At 31.9% G+C, this 23,126-nt stretch overlaps 1 protein-coding gene across 1 annotated transcript; it reads left to right on the plus strand.

Moving 5' to 3' along the window:
- The first annotated feature begins 254 nt into the window (after positions 1-254).
- On the plus strand, positions 255-21,198 carry LOC128176674 (uncharacterized). Its single transcript, XM_052843170.1, has 2 exons — positions 255-280; positions 19,839-21,198. The coding sequence occupies exons 1-2, from the start codon at positions 255-257 to the stop codon at positions 21,196-21,198; spliced, it is 1,386 nt and encodes a 461-aa protein (XP_052699130.1).
- Positions 21,199-23,126: the final 1,928 nt, after the last annotated feature.

Genomic DNA, 23,126 nt, shown 5'->3' on the forward strand with positions numbered 1-23,126 from the left:
CTTGTTGAACAAACTATGTTTATATTTACAAGACCTTTCATTTAATATCAAGAAAATGGACAGGGTCTTCAAATCAAGGGTCATAAAGGCTTTAAAATCTTCTCACTATAACTCTTTATTGAGCGTATAAATGACTCTATGCCCGAGCTTAGTCACCATCAGAAGACTTTGGATTCTGGTCTTAAAACAAAGTTACTGTCGGAAGTGAAGTGTAAGTAACTTAAAAACAATGGAAGATCTTGTGAATCTCGGACATGGCTGAAGAAGAAAAAAGAGGCATGTCAGTAAAATAAATATGATTAAAGACCATATCATATCTGACGAGGAATCTAATACTTTTCTCAGCACAAAAGATAATATATTTTACGGTGCGACCGTTGGGGCGAGCACAGTATGTGATCAAACAATGAATTATAATAAATTAATAAAATAAAATTAACAACGTGAAATTTGAATGCCAAAAAATAAAACATACCTATTTTTCAGTAAATTTTCATTATTCATAGTTTATAAGATTTGTTATAATTTATTTATTTATATGTAGAACAATAGTTTAATCTCAGATACAATGTTGTTTAATAATAAAGATTTTAATATATAAATATTCATTGCACTGCATCTCCTCTTTTAAAGTGATTGTGATTATGATTGATTGATTGATTTCCCCCTTTTTTTTTTGCAGTAGACATTTTTTCTTAAACTTACATATAAAACTTGACTCATCATAGAGCTCCCCCCCATGCTAATTTTTTTTTTCATTTTTGTCAATTTATACATAGAAAATCGACTTACCATGGATTTGCCCCTCCACCTAAAAAAATATAATTAATGTTTAATTTTTAGTTTACGCTTAAAAATATTTGCTTATCATGTTAAAAGAACATGGTGTTGTCCCCCCCCCCCCCCCCCCCGCATGTAATAAATGGAAGTGAAAATAAAAAAAGCATTGAACTGCTAAAGAGCTGAAGGATTAGAATTTTTATGATTTATTTTTCTTTTTGCTTGCAAAGATTTTTTGGATGAGGCTGCCATCCACCCACCCACCCCCTTTAAAAAAAGGCGCTGCTACGTATATCGTTACGTTTCAGGAAATTACCGTAATTATAGTGAATAAAATATTTGTGAGCATTCATCCAAATAAGTGCAATTTACAACTGTTTCCTGTATCTGAAGAAATGTCCTTATTCGTCAGCTGTTCTTTATCTTAGCCTTTGCAAGATTTTGAGAGGATTTTGGTCATTTCAGCAGATTTACAATAACTTCAATTAGAGTAATTTCCCCTTATCAGTGCTTATTGTGACGTCAAAGCTGACGTTGGTTAAGTGTCGTCTTACTCTTTAAAATTCCCTTGAGAAATAAAAGTATGCGAAGTATACTGTTTTATTTACTTAAAAAGCATAATGTTCTTAAAATTAAACATCTTATAATCTTTTCAAAGGTTTTACTTTGATTCTCGGGAGAACGTGATGTTGGAACGTGAGGTTGGAAACCATTGGTACTATGAATTGTGGGTCAAAATTTACTGACTCCGAAAAAATATATCGGATCAATGTGTAAACGTTTGAGACGTCACACGATTATTTTTGATTGAAAGTGTACTGAGGTGAACTTTAGAGGTAACATTGACTGTATGTCGCTTACATCGTTATTGTTTTTACTGTCTAAATTTGTCTTGCTGATTCTCGTGAGAGTGTGAAGTGATAAAAATTGCCATGATTACAGGGAACTACTGGGACGATTAAAACGATGCATTACTGGTCCGATTTACTGACGCCAAAAAAATCCGTTGAATGAATTTGCAACTATAGTCCGAATTTTCTATTCACACACGCCTTGCCGGTAGAGCTCGCTTCGCGCCGGCGCGGCGAGCTGCGCTCGCTATCAATATGAGTAAAGAAATTAAGATGAAAATGAGCCTGGTATGATGTAAAACAAGAACATAAACAGGATAGGAAACTGCCTTAGAGATTCGAACACGAAATTAAGACTCACGTTATGGAAATAGAAAGTCTAAAATACTGAAAATAAGCCAAATGTAAAGCCTTCAACAAACGATGAAGCAAGCTCATGGCAAAATTACAAATCTCACTTTGATACAAGTGCAATGCTTAAGAATTGGAACAAACAAGAGAAAGGGCTATATTGCTATCTCACTGAGAGAACAAGCATTCATTTAGGCCAGATTTTATTAAGCCATTGATTCTAGCTAACGATGAAAGTGAGAATATAGTTGGAGCTGTACTGTCTCTTAACCAAAAAGGCAGCATATGCAAGACGCTTCTTGAAAAAACAGAAAGTATTGCATTACAAAAGAGAGCTTTTAGTAATAGAAACATTTGTCAAGCAGACTCAACATTAGTAAGTAATGTTTTATTACAGAGAATCACAGTTTACTGAAATGGCTTTTAAAATTAAGAAACCTGGAAATTCAGCTGGCCGGATGGTTATAAGTTTTGTGTATGTACGATACGACTATTGAGCAATGAGTAAATGTTGTAAATGTTTACAGTACTGGGTGTCACCATAGACAACAAACTCAACTAGCAACCACATTAAATTATAATTACAAGAAACACCAACAATAACAATGCTTTTTGTAGTCGTAAAATCTCCGACATCACTTTTTTCACTAAAGAAGACAATCAGTATTAAGACCCTAGTGAGACCCAAAGTCGAATACCATATATAATTATGTTAACAAGACCAATATTGATAAGAGCAGTACAACGAAGGTTTTGACGATGCATCAAACGCAATCACTGCAAGGAGAGCAGTGTTATTGATCTTTATATTCCACCTTAATACCATGTATTCCTGGCATTTAACATGAAAAATTAAATAACATTTAATCATTTACAATTAACACGAAACTACACCAAATGGTCCTTTAAACCATTCTGCCACCTTCAATTACCGAACTTCCTCATCATAGCTGGAGTTATTTCAACTTACTTTTGGCATCTAAGGTCACAGCTTATTCAATCCAAGATTTCAAAATCCTAATATCCTTCCTTCTAATCATCATCAGATTAAGAGAAAATATTGATTTTATCCAAATTTCAAACAAGGTAAACGAGGCATGATTTTAATCTTTCGAAGACGTACGCAATGCTCAGCATTGGCATCAAACCCATTACAAGAGAAAGAAGAAAAAGGAGAAGAAGAGGAAGAAACAATTAAGCGTTAACTGTTTAGCAATCCTTCAAAACTTTTAAAAGCTTCATAAGAACACTGAATCCATGTATTTAGATCAGACTTTTGAATTATTCATACTAATGTATTAAAATAATAGAAGCGAATTTTTGGGCTTTAATACTAAAAAATCAGAAGAATACTGTCTTTTATTTTATATATTTTAAACATGATTGGTACTTGAAGATTACCAATTTCTTCTTTATTTTTCTCAATCAAGCCTCGCTAATTAATAATCAACGAAAATTCCTTTTAAAAAATCCAGAAATCATCTGGATGTTTTGGATTTTACAATCTTGCGCATGCGTATTACATTCACGCTTAATCACGGGAGGCTCTTTAGTTTATGTTTCCATAATATCACATTTGCATGGATAAACTAAGAAACGATATTACAAATAAGTTTAAATTTTCATTGAAAATTTGTCATATATTCTGTTCATCAAAGAAAATACGGGAGATAATTCTAACTCAGTACATTTAATATGAAAATTACCGAGAGATCCGAATGTCAACGAAGCGAGTAAAAACGTTGGTAAAAAGTGTTGAATTCTTCTTTAACATGAATTAATATTTAGATGAAAGGTATTTACAGCCTCAAAATGGTTTGTTATGAATATTTTGACTGTTATTTTCTATGCAGCTTTATTAATTTTCTCCAAAATCGGTTCGGAGCGATTCTGCAATTTTTTGTTACATTATGGGTATATTGGAGGCATTTTAACTGTTGTAAAGGCCTGTCCCGAGACACAGTTAGATTATTCTAACTATATAAGCAGAGTGTAGAGAAATTAATAGCATTATTGTAGGCTTACAGCTTGGTTATGTAAATGTCAACAATACGGTTTGTCGATGTATCTATTTCGTATATGTCCGATATCATATGCAATGTCAGACCGTGCACGCACGGGTCAATATCTAGTTAATTGTATGCAAGAAAAAATAAATGACTTTTCTCTTTAAGTCACGCGTTGATCGGTAATAACTTTACACACTTTGAAGCACATAATATTAATATGAAGCATAAGGAAATGCAGAATTTTTCTTTAAACAAACACTTTCGATTGTTTTATTTGTATAATTTGGGCTTTGAATGTGTGTAATACCATACACACTGTTTTGCTAATATTTTGGTTGAAAGTAAATAGCTGCAGACAAATTATTACCAAAACATTGTACATCAATCATTTTCAATTTACAAATTTGTAATAATTATTTTCTTTATTCTCGGTTAGGAATTCTAATGGAGACTAGCCTTAAAGATAGATCACTCAACAGCCATCGAATCAGTGGTCCAGGTAAAAACTAAAAACATCTTTTTTTCAAATAAACATACTGAAACGAAATGAACGCACCCATAAAAAATGAATGACCTGACATCCCTTGGAATGAACTGTTCCAAGCGTATATTAGTATATAAGTCGGCTCAGCCGGTAGCTGAGGCAGTCTGGCTGAGAAGCTCGAAGGCGACACATTGGAGAAGCCTGAGCAGAAGAAGGATATTAGGAAGGCAATAGTCAGGAAAGTAGAGGCTAGGGTGGGAATTAGAAATAGTTTCACCCTCGATATTGGTGTCTGGGGAATTAAGTTGGGAATCAGGACGTAGTAAATCTGCATAAGATTGAGACACCTGGTTCCCAACATTAATAGGAACCCAGTACCGGGAACTCTACGGTGCAATATACCCAGTCTTAAGAATACCTGGTAAAGCCTCTGATAAATCATTTTAATAGAAGCAAATCATTAAAACTCAGGAAGAGTAGAGGAAAATCTTTTTATAATCATATCAATCAAAATACTCAGAGTATCTTAGGAAAATTATATATCCCTTAAAAAGAACCCTTTTATTTATTATTGTTAGAAAAACACGTTACAACGCGTTTGACCTACAAATTGAATAAAACATTTCACCTAAAATAATAAATTTTATCTTAAACTATTATACATATCATCTTAGACGATTGTACATTGTATGTGTACACTTCATATAAATGTTTCGCTTTTTTGCATGAAAATCACGTAAGACAAGTAATTGTTAATTAATCTTTTTTAAAAAAGCGGTATTTAAGGTTCTAGCTCTGTCTGTTGTTTGAATTGAAAGGTTCATATCTGTAATATTATCATGAAAAATGTCAAAACATTGTTTTAGCGCACACACAGACACACACACACGCGCGCGCGCGCCTGTGTATGTTTGTTTTTGTGTGTGTGTACGTGTTCATTATAGAGATACTGGACAATAACAAGTTTAGAGGCCCATTTTAGGCTACCGTTACATTCTTATGTAGAAAAGCTCTGTAAAAATGGTACCAGTTCTAAATCAAAGCTAAAATATATGGATATTTTCTTAATAAATGTTATTTTATGTCCAAAAATACTCTGTACAAGTCTAAAGTAGATTTGATGATAACAGTCTTAAATAGATTTTTATTCTTTCTTTCGTTTAACATTTGTACATTTCAATTGTTAAGAAATATTTTACTAACTTACACATTTAACTGGAATTACTAGTATATTGTGGAACGTATGGCGTAAAGGGGATTCACCAACTTGCTAACAAAATTGTAACAGATTAAGGCAATTCCAATTGTGTGTCTGTTGCACCATATGGGATTGTGGGTTAAGGAAGTCGTTCATCTCGAAATGCGAGCATCTATAGCTAGTTCAAATGTATTATTTGCATTCAATTAAGAAATAAGGAATCATTCTTTGAGTATTATTATGAGGTGATAATTTTAGTCGGGGCGTGATCAAACCCAATAAAGCACGAAGGGCTTTATGACAGATTTGATCACGCCCCGACCAAAATTATCACCTCATAATATTCAAAGAATGATTCCTTATTACTTATATCTATAAAATTTTGAACCATCGTACGATTAAATATTTAAAACGAAATAAGCAAACCCCTCTGGCGCCTCAATTTGGCGTCATTTGAAGTTATGGGTTATATAGTACAAAATCGATACATAGTGTTATCACAGGCAAAGACACAGGAAATTGTAAATACATATTTTTAAAATATGTATGACACTCCCTACTCCCCCTCCTTTTGTGGAAAAGATACTCAACCCAACTGCAACAGAGAAGTGATTCAAAACTTCTTACACAATTTGTAGAGTGTTTTTGGAATAAGATAAGAGTTATACTTTATGAAAATATAGATATCACCCGAGGAAATACAATCATTCAAAAGGTACAAAATACCAATGAATTCTTAAGTCAATAAATGTTTATAGCTAAACATTCCATATCTTTAAATGTTATGCAAATCTGGGTGTAAATGTGTTAGCGATCCATCCTCATTAACTTGAATCAACTTAAATGACGCACTTATTATCTTAAACAAGAGGCCCACGGGCATTATCGCTCACTTGTTCAAAAATAGATAATAATAAAACCAGGACAATAAGTGAGTAAAATAAATTAAAACATTTTCAAATTTTTGCCCAGATGTTCTTATGTTGAACCCCTTTTGTGACTTGATGATTTCATAGTTATATCAAATATTGAGCATTGCCATTTTCTAAAAGATCTTTTACATATAAATATAAACCTACATAAACCTTTGAACCCCTTGCGTGGCAATAAATTTTCCGGCGCCACAGTCAAGAACTGAGGATCAACTTTGTATATGTACTTGCATATTAGTAATACTATATATTTTTGGGAATAATCCAAATTGTTTCCCATGTAAAAACTCACCCAACCCCGAATTTTAGTCTCGTCCTTTTTTTGTTTTCAAAGATTGTTCTCTATATATTACACCACCTAAAATGCTTCCACACAAGTTAACTTTGTTCAGGTTAACAGATTGTCAAAGGAATGTATTTTGGAAACAATAAGAAATATTGATTAATGTTCCGTGTTCGCGATTTTATATTCTCGCGATTTGATACAATACAGCGGGATCGCGGAATGAAATACTCGCGTGATATAAGTAATTTACAGTAGATGTCCATGCCATTATCACGTGATGATTTTCCTTAATATAAAATAAGATAAATAGAAAAATAATAATAAAACAATGAATATTTTAAGGGAAGGCAAATCATCTCGGATTTATCAAAACTGCTGCTAGAATCCTATATTCTTTTCGATTAAATAGTAGTTCATCCGGTTCTCAAAAAACCTTCGTAACTTTTACACAGTTTGCACGGAAAACGGTATGTTACATCAAAGCAACACAAAACACAAGATTCCACAGCACCTTTTCAAGTTAAGCGTTGATCACACTATTGATACATACTAAATTTGAAGTTTAATACATACGGGGTAGTTTTGTTATAGTCAGATATTTATATCGCAAATAACGACAAAGGAAAGCCTGGCCGAGAAAAAAGCAAAAATACATACCTTTTACCGAATGATTGATACAAATAATATCTCTTCCAACATTCTTATGTTCAATTCTCAATAAATCACACCAATATACTATTTCACAGTTCTTAGATTACTTATATTTTGAATCTGTTTACAATGCTTTTTGATCAGATTTTCATGACATTCAACTTTTAAATTAAATTAAAAAAAATTGTCTCCGGTATTTTTAATATGTTTACAGTCTACATTTGATTGTTTGAATATTTGAATAGGTACATAATAAGTAAGATTTGTGATTTCACGAAATTACATCTAACTCAGATTCCATATGCTTCCTTAACATCCTCGCGCACAAGTGACAGCTTTTCTTCCGAAACGGTTTTTGAGGAGATTTTTAAAGATTTTCCTATATAAATTCCTATGTAAAAATTTGAGCTCTCATAGCCCCACCCGACAACCCCCTTCTCCCCGGATGATAATTTGAACAAAGAAGATTGGGGGGATAAGTAAGCGCAAATGCCCATTCAGTTTAGTCGGAAAATACAATTTTGAATTTTATTTTTTTTTCCAATTGAGTCTATTCAAATATATTTTAATTCAAGTTTGCAAAAGTACACAATTTCTAACTATATTCAACAAAAGAAAATAAACAAATATTGCCTTTAACTTCTATGGTACTGTAAATTCCTAATTAAACGCGAGGAATTAATATCCGCGTAAAATCGCGAGAAGTCCGTCCGTAATTTCGGCATTCGCGATTTTATGTTCTCGCGATTTGATGGTAAATCGTTGAATCGCGGAATTAAGTACTCGCGTAAAATAAGGAATCTACAGTATCGAACCCATAACATAAAAACCCTGTATTTATAAGGTTAGCTTATGTCGTGTGCTATAACCACTGAGCAATTTCAGACACAACAAAGTAGGCTGTTCGAATACTATGTGTCACTTTGGCCTCGAATTTACGGACTAATTTTAATAACGTTCAATTGTTGGGATACAAAATGATAATTTTATTGTATGTTGGGTCATCTCTCCACTTTTTTGTTGAATGAAATCGGTTTGTTTTCCATTAAACCTTATTTAGACCATGAGAAAAATATGAAGCACAGACCCACTCTCTATAAGAAAATGCCTTGCAGTTCTAAAAAATGACATTATATGCAGGTTTTGATACGTAAACGCCTGTTTGAGTCAACATATTCCCGGTATTGAACATATTTATAGGTTAAAATTCAATTATATGGTCAATATATATTGTTTTAAATTATATTTTATGAAATATCAGATTTATTTGATATTCTAAGTTTTCAGTATCTTGTCTGATCGTGCATTGTATCAACCTCTAATGATAAAACGCCGCTTAATGATACAAATAACATTAAGCGTTGCATTTGCAACCCCTTATACTATATATTCTTGCATTAACAGTTGACAACATCAACCGCTAATGATAAATCACCGCTTAATGATACAATTTTATCATTAAGCGTCGGAAAGCACAGCATCCTTAACGCTTAATGAAACAAGCCAAAAGCTATATTGCCAACCCCTAATGATACAAACATTTATGTGTTGCGTTTGCACTCTTAATGACATAATAAAATATCTAAATGTAGAACACTGGTCTGCAATGAACGTACAAGATTTGAATGTCTTTACTGTCTGAAGGGGTTATAATACAATATAAGTAAACGTTATATACATTTATAAAACTCAATCAAAATCGCATTTTTATCTCATTCATAGAACTCCTCCCCCACATAATAATAATGCATAATGATAGTATCAAACATAACATTCTTTTAAAACAATTACAATGGTACATATATGTCGTCAAAATGCGTATGCCTATAAGTCTAATTGAAATACTTATATTATAATAGATTTGCACACCAATTCCTTAAAACAATGATTTAAATGGCAGAATATCTTCAAGTAGAGAAAGGTTTAAGCAAGTTTTTTTTTTATTTAATGCACACTGGTTTTCAAAACAACATTCTGTATGTCCCTTAGAGAATGATTAGAGATGTAATTATTTTTTGCTCGTTAACTGATAGAACCATTGATAGATTTAAATACAGTATGTATGTTTTGAACCTCTTACAATCTAAAAATTTTTAATCTTAAGAAATAAAATTTTTGTATAAGCTAGATATTCATTTGTATACATACTGAATTATATGGCAGCCTGAAATATTGACAGTTGACAGTCACCATTAAAAATTTATCTAACAAGCATTCTGAGAGTATTGCATAAGCAATACACGTCCCCTACCGGTTTGTGGAAATTGTGAAAACAATGCACTGGTATGCAGAATATCGAACCCGAACATTAAAAAATTGCAATATAAAAAATTAATTTTTTCGAAAATATGTCAACCAGACGCTACAAAAGTGTAAACTTAATCTGTAGTTTGACATTTTGAAGCTGTTCAGCAAATTTCATATTATTCCTCAAACGCATAAAAAAAAAAAGTGTGGAAAACTGAAGTGGGACAGACAGACGGACGGACAGACAGACGGACGGACGGACAGACGGACTGACGGATGCAGAGGAAAGCTTTAGTCCCCTCCGGTGAAAACCGGTAGGGGACTAATAATATTGTAGTATGCATATACTGGCTATTGACATTAAACCTCTTTTTAAATTATTATTAATTACAATGTTTTAGAAAATATTTTTAGTGATAAACTAAAATTTGAGGGTCAGTCGCATATTTATAAGCAAAATACAGAGCTTGCAATTCTTTGTCATGTAAACAAGGCGCATACAAGCTTAAGGCGCATGCCATGTTTAAGTTTATATTGGTTCTATATACCGATAAAATTTATTTTTTCAGTCTAAAGCTGTATTTTTCACATTAACATTCAAAACATACATAACATAATCTTTGTTATCCTGATACAACAAATTGTGAGCTCTGTATCTCGCTTATAACACCGCGACTGAAACTCAGTTTATGGTTGACTATTAAAATTTCCGTAATAAAGTATTGTAAACATTAAATTCGGAAAATAGTTTTTAAACAAAATCGTGAACAAGTGTGTAGCTTGCAATTAGTGGCTATCGACATATACCGTTAAACATTTTCAAATAATATTTAGGCATGTAATACTGGCAGTAAACTTCACCTTTAAACATTTTGTTAATTATTGTAGCTTGCAGATATTGGCTATGGGTATTCATCTTTTCGTTCATTTTCTAATAATAAAGTAGCTTGCATGACTGGCTGCAGGCATATGCTCTCCATAAAAGGTAAATAGATATTGAAAAAAAAATCGTTTTATAATCATTGTCCCTAAATGTTTGACCATGAAAAATAACGTATTTGCACTTTACTTCCCATCCATAGACTGCAAAACTCCGCGCCTGGAATTTGACCTAATACAATATACTTATAGGTTATACAAAAAGCTAAAATAACATAAAGAAACAAAAGAAACAAATATATTTAAGATTATATAATTTTAGCTGAACTGAGCCGAAAGGTCAAGTGAGTTTTTCTAATAAAAATGTGTCCGTTGTCTGTCGTTGTTGAAGTCGTTATAAACTTGTAAATTTTTGTCTTCTCCTGCAGAATTACTAGGTCAATTTCAACCAACTTGGCACAGAGCACTCTGGGCCAAGGAAATTCAAGTGTGTACGAAAGAAGGACCACATCCTATTCCGAGGAAGATGAATAGGAAATAATTGGCGTATCATTACCTTCGGGGGTAGGGTGGGGCCACACGTGTTGGGGAAGGGTCAAAGTGTTACATGGTAGTATTTCGTAAAAATCATTAAAAAAAAATCTCAAGAACCACTTGAAACTTAAATGTATGTGGAAACATCTCCATGAAGTTTTGATTATAGTTTGTTCAAGTCATGACCCCCTAAGGACAGGGTTGGGCCATAATTTTACATATTTGTAAAGAGTCAGTCTTTGTTGCTCAGGTGTGCGACGTGACCCCCGGACCTCTTATTTCAGGATCTTTTGAAGTTAAAAAAAAAGTTAAAAGCTGTCGAAAGGATTTTGGTTTCTGATATAAAATGTCTTTGAAAATCAATCTTGTGCAGGAAAAATTATCTATTTGATGACTTAAAAAAACACGCATAAGAAATTAAATTTTGGAAATTTAACTATAGCAGACCATACCTTTATAATGCATAAATTCTTTCTGAAAGTGCATCTAAACCCCTGACATTGATTAAGAAAATAGAATTAAGATAGTTTACCCATGGACCGATAAAAAATAAAAGAGTTATGTATATTTGTATCTCATTCTTTTTCAGCAGACCATTTGTTTAATTTTGAAAACCTACCTAAAGGATGTATTTGCTATTATCATTTACAAATAAGAATGCTTTAAACAAAGGATGACTGCATTTAACGCCCTAACTTGGCCCTTTATCGGTCACCATAGTTAGATTTATTTTTCGTTCAATTTTACATCAGGTCATTTTTATATATTTTGTTTATAGCGTTTATAGTTTGGTCAATTTTCAGTCGAAATTTATCGTCATATTGGTTTTAAACTGTGTTGCACAAAATCGTTAATCTCTCAAAGATACCTTATAGAAATGAAGTAAATATAACTCAATTGGAATGAATTGAAAAAAGTATGGACAAATAATACCGCCCAGCAGAATGCATGCTACCTTACACATCATATTACGGGAGTCTTGTATTCACAAAGTTACCCGGGATTAGAAATCACGTGGTGAATTATAATATTCAACAAGTCAAAGTATACTGTTTACAGAAGAGAACGCAAACGCTAGAAGGAACAGTGTTTAGTATATTTAATCATGGACGCATATTTGTCTATTGATATCTCCTTTTAACATAAGCTTATATATGAATATACAACTACATTTAAAGGAAAACAATAGACTATATATTAAGTCTGTAAAAAAGCAGGCGTCCTCATTATTCTATGAAAAAACAAGAAAATGTAATCATCCCTACCTATGAAAATAACTTTCTTTTTTGTATTAGAGGTCCATGTTGCTCTGCTTTGAATTTGTGTTTCGTTTTATGGATTTTTGAGATGGTTGACAGTTTGTTATTGTCATTTTTTTCATTTATAAATATGAACTATATTTTTAAATAATTACATAAAGTTGCAGTTAAGACATTGGCGATTCCTACACTTAAAAGAAATATGTCCAGTTTTAACATTATTTTTGTCGCAATTTTTAAATGTTCTTAAGTGCAGTCATCCTTCAACTGAATTTAGATAATTGGCCTCCTTTTGTTTTAATTTTGCAGTTATATCACTTTTGGAAAGAAAATGGTATTAAATTTAAACAATTTACTGTGGAATCATTTTTATTCGGGAGGGTCAATGTCATTGGGTGACCAAAATATTCCTGGTTTGTGGGGACGTAATTTCATTGATAGTATTATCGTAATAATTTTTATTGCTGATAAATATACGATTGTGTATAGGTTCTTGGGAATACAAATTCGTGGGCAAGGGTTACCAACGAAAGCCACGAACATTGCTCCTCCACAAACAATGATGATTCCACAGTATATATCCTATCCATGATATTGATTTCTTCCTTCAAAATTTAAGGAGACACAGAACACTGATCACGTGACTATCTTTGCTTTGCTGCTTTGATGTGCCATCTATGGTATAATGTCATAACTAATTTGATTTATGATGCTTTGATGTATTTTATCTATGACGTCATACATAATTTGAGAAATCTTTTATCGTTCTTTACGGCTCAAAAGCAGTCATTGTCACAATGTCTAAACTTACTTTTTAACATTGTACCAAATAAAGTCCCAAAAGCCTATCATAAATATTTTCTTTGAGAATTTTTTTTTGAGAGACTGCAGAAATCTGTCTATATTTTATTTGCTCGTAACAGAGAAAAAATTTAAAAAAAAAAAAAAAAAAGGTACATGTAGGTGTACTGCTTATCACAGTATCCACATTAAATGTGAAGAAGACATCGTGGAATTTATGTATATCATAGTGCACATCCTAGCAATTAAAAAAAATATTGAGACATTTTTGGAATGTTGCATTTTTATGAAACGGTAATTTTGCAGTATTAGTTTTTATAATTTTTTCAATCTCATGATATATAAAAGCCAGTATTTTAACCGACTCTAAGAAATTGATGTGGCAATGAAATTCTAACCGACTCTAAGAAATTTAAGTGGCAATGAAATTAATTATATATTGCGGAGGACATCCTAGTGTCTGTAACTTTGCAAAAATAACAAATATTTATTGCATATTCAATGTGTTGCATCATATTGTTCCCTTATAAAAGCTCCATTTTATTTAGTTATATCAAATAATTTTCCATACAGACCATTTATGCATCATTGGGGCTTTTAGAAAAGGGAACCGGTTGCTTTCTTCTTCCGACTGATTGCGATTATTCAACCCGCATGATAGGCATCGATTGTAAACAAAGCAAACTTCAGAAATATTAGCGAACAAAACGTACACAGGTTTATTTGTAATTTGCCTGAATATTACGACTTCTATTTATAATGATGTCAAAGTTGTAACACAACCATACCCGTATCGACGTCAGGGGTGAATTTTACCATGAGGCAAAATAACGCGATACCCTTTTATGTCGTTTGTTTTGTAAACACATTTTATACTTATTTGGCTTAATTGAGTGGGAAAACTACTGCAATGTCTATTTTTATACATATACTTAGCATAACCATCGTTTAAAAGCATACACAAAATTTGATATAAAATCGGACCAAGCAGCTTTAGATGAATTTGACTCAGTAGCTCTAAAGAAGAAAAATAACTAAACCTAACTAAAGAATTCGGTGGGTTTTTTTAATTGAAAACTATGTCAGCAGCTGTCGCCCAGGATGAAAATCTAACTTTATTATGAAATATCACATTTAAACGTTAATCTCGTTGTAGTTGGCGGCTGCAGACACATTTTCCTCTTCAAAAAACTACAAAAAATGCACCATTTTTCATCACGTTTGACTTAATCTTCAAAATATGTTAAAATCATAATTATTGCTAGAAAAGCGTATAACAATTTATGCACACGTATTTAATATAGTATATATAGGATAATATTTCCATGAGATTTATACAACTTTTGAAATTTGGGGCGAATATTGAAAGGAATTGTACCTTCTTTTTTATGTATGTCTTTTTTTCCTGCCATCCGTCATTGTCTTTCTTTCTGGATATTTAAAAAAATGGTCAGAGTTCAACATACTAGTATTTTATTATATCATTAAGAGTGCAATGTCAACGCTTAATGATACATGTAAAAAAGATTGTATCATTTGGGGTTGATCATGTAGCTTTTGGCCTGTTTCATTAAGCATTAAGGATGCTGTGCATTTGCGACGCTTAATGATAAAATTGTATCATTAAGCGGCGGTTTGTCATTAGCGGTTGATGCTGTCAACTAATAATGCAAGAATTTATAGCATTTGGGGTTGCAATCGCAACGCTTAATGGTATTCTTCAATTAACATTATCTGGATATGGAAAATGTAAAAATGTTTACAGACAGACAGGCAGGCATACAGACAGACGGAAAGACAAACAGACGGACACAAGACAACAAATAATGAGAATAACGCACTTGAGCTTTCAGCTCACATGAGCTTAAAATAAATTTGTTAATATTTAGAAGATTTAAATTCAATGAACATTTTGTATTAAAAATTTACCTGTAAATCTGTAAAAGTTTTAATCTTTTATGTTTACTGATTACGCCACCGATTGGCTCTCAAATAACAAAAGAGACACATTCGCAGTCAAAAAACTGAAAATCGACGACATAAGCTTTTGATATGTATTTTAAATTCAGGCAAGTTGCATTGGGAGGGCACTCATCTAAAAAAAAATCTCGACCAACCCGCCCCCCCCCAAAAAAAAATCGACTGGCGTTGTATATCTATAACTTCAATTTCACTCTTAAGGAAGGAGTCTTTTAATTAGATTTATGGTTTTTGACTTGTCAAACGTAAATTTGATTAATTGTGCATTAAATCAAGATGAAAGGAAATTAAAATGGTATTTTTTTTACTATCATAAAACTTGGCATAGAAAAAGTTATCAATGTTTAGAATCTAACAAGGACTATATTTTTGGCGAAATATTGGCGTAGGATAATATTAAATGTTCCACAATTCAGAATTGCTGCAGATTAATGAGTCTGTTTTAGCATTTAAAAAACAACCACATTAATGTTGGATTTTTTCACAAATGTGAACTAATGATATGATACTTGGGTTTCAGTATATGTTTTTAAAATATGATTTGCCTATCAAATTACATTTTTATTAGCTTTATTAAGCACCCATTCTATGGTAGCTAAACACAGTTTCGTATAAAATCCAGGGGGGTTTTCTCTGGGGAAAAGCATGATGGGTAGGGATTTTCTTGCTATTTTTATGCGGTATACATGAAAATCAAATTTTTAAATTCTCAGTTGCATAATATAGTGAATTATCTTTCGAATACATGAAAAAAGTATGTAGAAAAATTTTAAAAATTAATTTTGTGAGACTCTAAAATAAAGGGCGGTAACTTCAAAAACATCCGGATTTTACACATGCAGAATTTCATGAATTTTTTAGTGGGTAACATAGCTCTTTAAAAAGCTGGCGAATGTACCCTGAAAATACTATGAAATGATGCCTAAGAACTTGTTCTTGTAAATGTACAGAAATAAAAATGGCTGATTTGGTTGCATTCTGCTTTTAGGGGGAGCCTAAAATGCATGGGTGTACTGCATTTAGAGGCATTCTTTTGTCTATTTTCCGCATGATTTGAGTACCAAATAAATTCTAGCATTAAGTTACATGTGCATTATTTTTAAATATTTAAAAAATTCACGATTTTATCTTTCTATTGATATATAGAAATATATGTAACATGTTTTAACAATTTATTTTTTTAGGGGGCAGTTTTGCTTGCCCCTCATCTGAAAACGTCCTTATAACGTTACATATAAAACTGTGTTTTGCACCCTTAAGGGAACACATAATATAACGTTGATCTGTCTTTATCTTACAAAATTGCTGCGTTAGCATTTTTGTTCAGTCAGTAGAGTTTTAGTTTGACCCTCAAGCATTAAATAAATGTATAACATGCTTTGTGCATGTTTCATTTCTCACTTTATGACGTTGGGTATATGATTGTGTATTGTGACGTGTTGTTTAACATTGTGATGCATTAGCATAGTGACATTTTTAAGTGTGACGTCATGTCAACAAAGCCGCTCCGATCATGAGTTCATAAGTTTTAGTTCCAATAATAGAATAGAGAGAATATGATACACTTATTTTATGTGTATGTGTATTTAATTATGTTTTAAAATGAGTATCCGGTTATGGACTTTTGAGCCGCTCTATTAATTCAACAAAATTTCATATGAAATGATTACACATGTGTGCATAATTCAAATAGACAATTGTGTAAAGTATCCGAAATTGTATTTGCCGGGGGGGGGGGTGTAATTATTTTTTTTTCAATTTGTCATCAGTATCAAATGTGCAGTACCATTGGTTATGTTCAATTCATTAAATAAAGTAGAATTAGTAAGTGGAAAGTCAGTTTTGAATTTTGAAATGCACAGTCGTGTTCGAAAGGTCTATCTTTGTATTTGACACATCCTACCTAAATGACAATATCTCGGTCATTTTTTCACTAAATTCAACTTTGTGTACACCAAAAAGTTTGTAATATTCTCCTCTTTGCATCAAAGTATTAAAAAGTGGCATACAAAAATATTTTATTTCCTTTAAGGTAGCTAAACACAGTTTCGTATAAAATCCAGGGGGTTTTTCTCTGGGGAAAAGCATGATGGGTAGGGATTTTCTTGCTATTTTTATGCGGTATACATGAAAATCAAATTTTTAAATTCTCAGTTGCATAATATAGTGAATTATCTTTCGAATACATGAAAAAAGTATGTAGAAAAATTTTAAAAATTAATTTTGTGAGACTCTAAAATAAAGGGCGGTAACTCCAAAAACATCCGGATTTTATACATGCAGAATTTCATGATTTTTTTAGTGGGTAACATAGCTCTTTAAAAAGCTGGCGAATGTACCCTGAAAATACTATGAAATGATGCCTAAGGACTTGTTCTTGAAAATGTACAGAAATAAAAATGGCTGATTTGGTTGCATTCTGCTTTTAGGGGGAGCCTAAAATGCATGGGTGTACTGCATTTAGAGGCATTCTTTTGTCTATTTTCCGCATGATTTGAGTACCAAATAAATTCTAGCATTAAGTTACATGTTCATTATTTTTAAATATTTAAAAAATTCACGATTTTATCTTTCTATTGATATATAGAAATATATGTAACATGTTTTAACAATTTATTTTTATAGGGGGCAGTTTTGCTTGCCCCTCATCTGAAAACGTCCTTATAACGTTACATATAAAACTGTGTTTTGCACCCTATACAAAAAAAATCACTAAAATCAGTTTTTCTCTCTTATTAAACGGTCAATATATTAGCTTTTCTGTTAATTTATATCTTAATATAAAGTCTTTATAATAAATAAAAATCAAAAATATTTTATTGGAAGCATAAAAAAATAATCAATTTTTTTCTTCAAAATTTTAAAAAATTAGAGGACATGCGGGCTAAGCAATATCAATTTAATATAGATATTTATTCCAATTTAGTAGTATAAGCTGATAGACATTGTGATATTCTATCATTTCATAGAAGAAGAGAATCTTCAAATCTTAAATAAATGTCTACAGAACGACAAAGAGCTACATTTATTTTTTTCATCCATTACGTTGAGGAAAAAGGTAGTGACATTGACCTGACCTTTATGCAAAAACAAAAAGGTCAAATTTTATTCAATTGATACGCGGGGGTGTTAAGGAAGCATATGGAATCTGAGTTACATGTAACTCCGTGAAATCACAAATATTAATTATTATGTACATATTCAAATATCTAAGCAACTAAACGTAGATCAAAAACAAATAAAAAATACTGAAGACAATTTTTTTCCAGAAATTAGTTTGTATTACGTAGATTTACACATTGATGACGTCATGACTAAAAGTTGAATGTCGTGTGAATTTGATCGGAAAGCATTGTAAACATATTCAAAATATAACTAATCTAAGAACTCTTATAAAGTATTGTGGTGTGATTTATTGAGAATTGAACATAAGAATACTGGGGGAGATGTTAGTTTTATCAATCATTCGCTAAAAGGTATGTAAATTTGCTTTTATTTCTCGGCCAGGCTTTCCTCTGTCGTTGTTTACGATATAAAGATCCGACTAGAACAACACTACCTCGTATATATTGAACTTGAAATTTTATACGTATCGTTAGTTTGAACAATGCTTAAATTGAAATGTGCTGCTAGAATCCCATGTTGTCTGTTGTTTTAATGCAATTTGCCGTTTTCCGTGCAAACTATATAAAAGTTGGGAAGGTTTTACGAGAATCGGATAAATAACTTTTTAATAAGGAAAAACATAGGATTCTAACAGCGGTTTTGATTAAACGGAGATGTTTTGCTTTCACTTGGTATGTTTATTTTATTTTTGAAACCGCGGGGTAGTGTTGTTCTATCTCATTTTATGTTAAGGAATATACGTAAGCTATTTATAGTTGTCACGTGATAATGCACCAATGTGGCAGTTATGCTCAACCCGATTTTATTGCACTGACATCTATTTTAAAGGATAATACTAAGTGTTTGATCTTATATAAAATAATTATTTAATTTCACGATTTTTAATATAACAGTCAAAATAAGACGCTAAATTGTCCATATGCTTCCTTAACACCCCCGCGTAGAATCATTTGGTAATATGATCCGTTTGACTGGCAAAATTTCATGAATTTCTTATTATATGAAGTATGTTTGATAATGAGAAGACCCCTTCCTTAATTTCCTTATTTTCATTTCAATTTTTCACATGCTCCCAAAAAGAGTGTGTGTTAGGGGGAGGGCAACTCCATAATACATGTTATTCAAATTGTTATATGTAAATTTAAGAAAATTAGTTCCTGCGAGAAAAAATTGGGGAATAGGGGCAGCCCCCCCCCCCCCATGCTACCTGCCTGAAATTTAACAATAAATCGACTATTTACTCTCACATTTCTTTTCAAAAACTCAAATGAATTGATAATCTTCAGTAAAATATAACTCATATTAACTTTCTTCATAAGCAAATTGGAGAAATATTCTTATTTGCTATTTTTACTCCCAATTTTAGAATTACCAAAATGTAGTTTTAAAAATATCTATATTTGCACTTTAACGCTTCTTTTTTTAAATTTTAAAGCTTTTTGGAAGACCGATGACTACTTGAAAAAAAAGTGTGTTTATCACAAGCAAAGTGTACGAACAAGCCGTTGGTGCATTAGATATTTATCGTTGCATCACACTCGTTGGACCTTCTGGGTGTGGGAAAACTCTCACTGCTCTCCAGCTTGCTTCGCGAAAATGCGAAAAAGATGGAGGTTCGAAGCTGTACTTTCGTCAGACATTAGAAGAGATCTTGGCAATAGCCAAAAACGATATTAATGCTTATATTATTGTAGATGATTGGATAGACAAATATTTGTATTTTCCATCGACACTATATCCAGCGATAGATTGTCTGAATAAAACATATGTGAAGTACATAAAGGATACAAAGATACACCTCATTTTAACAGCTCAAGAAGATAAATGGAATAGAATCAGAAGTCTCCTTAACGCTTGTTGTTTGTTTAATGAACCGCATCTGTTGACAATAAATTCTAAAATATTTAGTCAAAAGGGAAAACGAAATATGGTCCTTCGTCATTTTGAATGTTTCGATATTGAAGAAAAAGAAGATAGTGTTGATGAGGAAACTAGTAATTTAATGAAGAGAACGACATTTGTTCAGAAAGGTACAGTAGATAACATTGTAATGAATATTAAAGAAGAACAGGAATTTTCTTTCCCACTTGTAGTGGATTTGATTTGTAATAATATACGTTTACTGAGAACATTGGATTGCGTTTTTAAATATGGATTCGAGGAAACTTTAACAAAATATTTTGACACATGGTCAAATGACACATATATCAAGGAAAAAAGAAGTTTTTGTATTCTTGTATTTGCTGCACTTCTTGGTGGAGAAATTTCTCCAAGAGACCTTTCAGCTCAAAAAACTGGTGCTATGTATAAAAGAATTTGCAGAGAGTATGCATGTCAATCAAATGCAAATATAAGTGTACAGAAAGAAACTGACGGTAATGAATTAATCGAGCAACAGAGTGAATTATTTGAGACTAACTTGCGATTAAAAAGTTGCTTGTACCGAAGCAGCAAAGGACAGGGTTGTCCTTGTTTTGTTTTTCAACACAGTTCACTGGTTAGATTTGTACTTTTGTACATAAAAAAGAGGAAAGGCGAGAGCTTTATTATTAAAAATGCTACAATTGAAGTTCTTTTGAATAAATGTTGGTTAGAAGTACCATTTGCTGACAAAATTGTCAACAGAAAGAAGTACACATCACTGAAATCACTTGAGGGATCAGTAATTTTTTCAAAGAAATATTTTTTGCCACTAGCAGAGAGGATTTTATCAGAAATGCAAAATGGAGAGTGCATACCGGAATGGGATAAACACGTCTTTTTAAGTAATGAAAAATTTCTTAAAGTATGGAATAGCATCGACACGTCACATGTCAAGGATATAGTGTAACATATTGTGCATTAAACTCGGAGAAATCATAGGGCGAAAGCTCACCTGAATGTCTTTTGGATAAATAATGCTTAGAAGCTTTAATGTTACACGCAATTTTTAAAAGAAATGAGGCAAAAACATTTGAATCACCAGAGGGATCAGTCATGTTTTCAAGCCATTTTTGCAAATAGGATCTCATCAGAAATACAAAGTGGATTCCGCATACTGGAAATAAACATGTCGTATTAAGCCATGATAAATTTCATGATTAATGGAAAAGCAATACAAACATCAAAATCAGTGGTACAATGTAACAGTTTTAATCAAAAACAGCTGACAAAGTTCTAAATATCCAATTACATTTTGTTTGTCTGTCTTTTTTAATTTTTACATATTCAGCTGCTAAAAAACACATTCAGATTTTTACTTTTTTTTTTACTAAACAGCACTGGATATACTGTAGATTCCTAATCAAACGCGAGGAATTAATATCAGTGGAAAATAGCAAGAAGTGCCCTATGCGGATTTTAAAATATCGCCATTATTTTTTGAGAGTGTAAAACTAAAAAAAAAAAAGGAAAATTTCTGCGCTCACATTTTATATTATCGCGATTCGATGCACCCGGAATTACGTTCTCGCAGAAAATAAGGAATTTACAGTATGTACGTATATCTCATATAGAGTGATGCAGATGAAGATCCCTAAATTAGCGATAATGTTATTTTTTATGGTATGCTTCTTTGTTTAAAATATTGATGTAGAAGTATTTTTTGTCAATTGTGTTTGATGGAATAATTTTAAATTAATAAAACAATTTGCTTTAAAATTTGGAAATACATGTATCGTTATTTTTTTTTTACCTTTACTGGATTCAAAAATGGTTCGTTATAACTACGTTCGTTATAACCGTTAAATTTTGCTATGATTTGTAATGTTTTATTTGACCCTGGTAATATTTTTCATCGCTTTACCCAATATTGCAAAGACATTTAACAATACGGTTATCCAAATGAAGAAAACTGTGGTTTTACAATATTCGCTGAATACCAATTGTCGTGAATTTCGTTGTGAACTTGATACACGAAAATGAATATTTACTGAAGTGCAATTTCTACAAACATTTGAATGGATAGGATCATTTGCCACGAATTTACATATTCTTCAAACTGTGATTTTTACTTTATCCATCAAAACTGATTGCCACAAATATTAATAAAACCACAGTAGCCTATATACTAGTAGTTTGCGATGAAGTCAGCACCTGGAACAGATCTATATGTTTGAAAAAGTAGCATTAGTGACATATAAAACGTGAACTGTGTGATTTCTGTTCAAACTGTAGAATAATGGTCGACTACAGAAACTTGTTTCACAAACAGGTCCCTGTGAAACCTTAGTCAGCTCGTGACTGGGTTACGGAAAGGAACTGCTACACATTTTGAGAGGTAACACCCTATCAAAACTTTTCTTAAAAATTTTTAAAATACAGCAGCTAGAAATGGAAGCAGGGTCACATTACACCTGCAGCATTAATTGACAATTAAAGGGGCATGGTCACGATTGAATTTTTGAACAAAAATTATATAATAATAATGATAAAAGATTTAGCAGAAGGAAAATTCAACTTGATAAAGAACTTGTAGTGATATATTGGACCAATGTATTCAAAAACAGGGCACTAACCTTGTTTACAGAACACAGAATTATGAGCTCTGCATCTTGCTTCTAACATTACGAAAAACACTAAAATTTTCATAAATCATTAGACACACACCTTTAAAGCATTTTAAACAATCAACACAGAAATTAAAATAGAATTTGACCACATTTGTCACCATATCCCATTAACACTAATAGCCATTATTTCTCTGCAGAGGTTGCAAGTGGAGTTCCGATTCAAGTATTAAATTCTTATTATTGTATTCAATGCACTTCCTGAATTGTG

The sequence above is a fragment of the Crassostrea angulata genome, chromosome 1, assembly GCF_025612915.1.
Source record: "Crassostrea angulata isolate pt1a10 chromosome 1, ASM2561291v2, whole genome shotgun sequence".
NCBI lineage: Eukaryota > Metazoa > Mollusca > Bivalvia > Ostreida > Ostreidae > Magallana > Magallana angulata.

Excerpts from the sequence above, each read along its gene's own strand:
- LOC128176674 (XM_052843170.1), top strand. The coding sequence starts at position 255 with ATGGCTGAAGAAGAAAAAAGAGGCAT. Across the intron at positions 281-19,838 it reads GAAGAAGAAAAAAGAGGCAT|TGTGTTTATCACAAGCAAAG; the intron begins GTCAGTAAAATA and ends TTGAAAAAAAAG.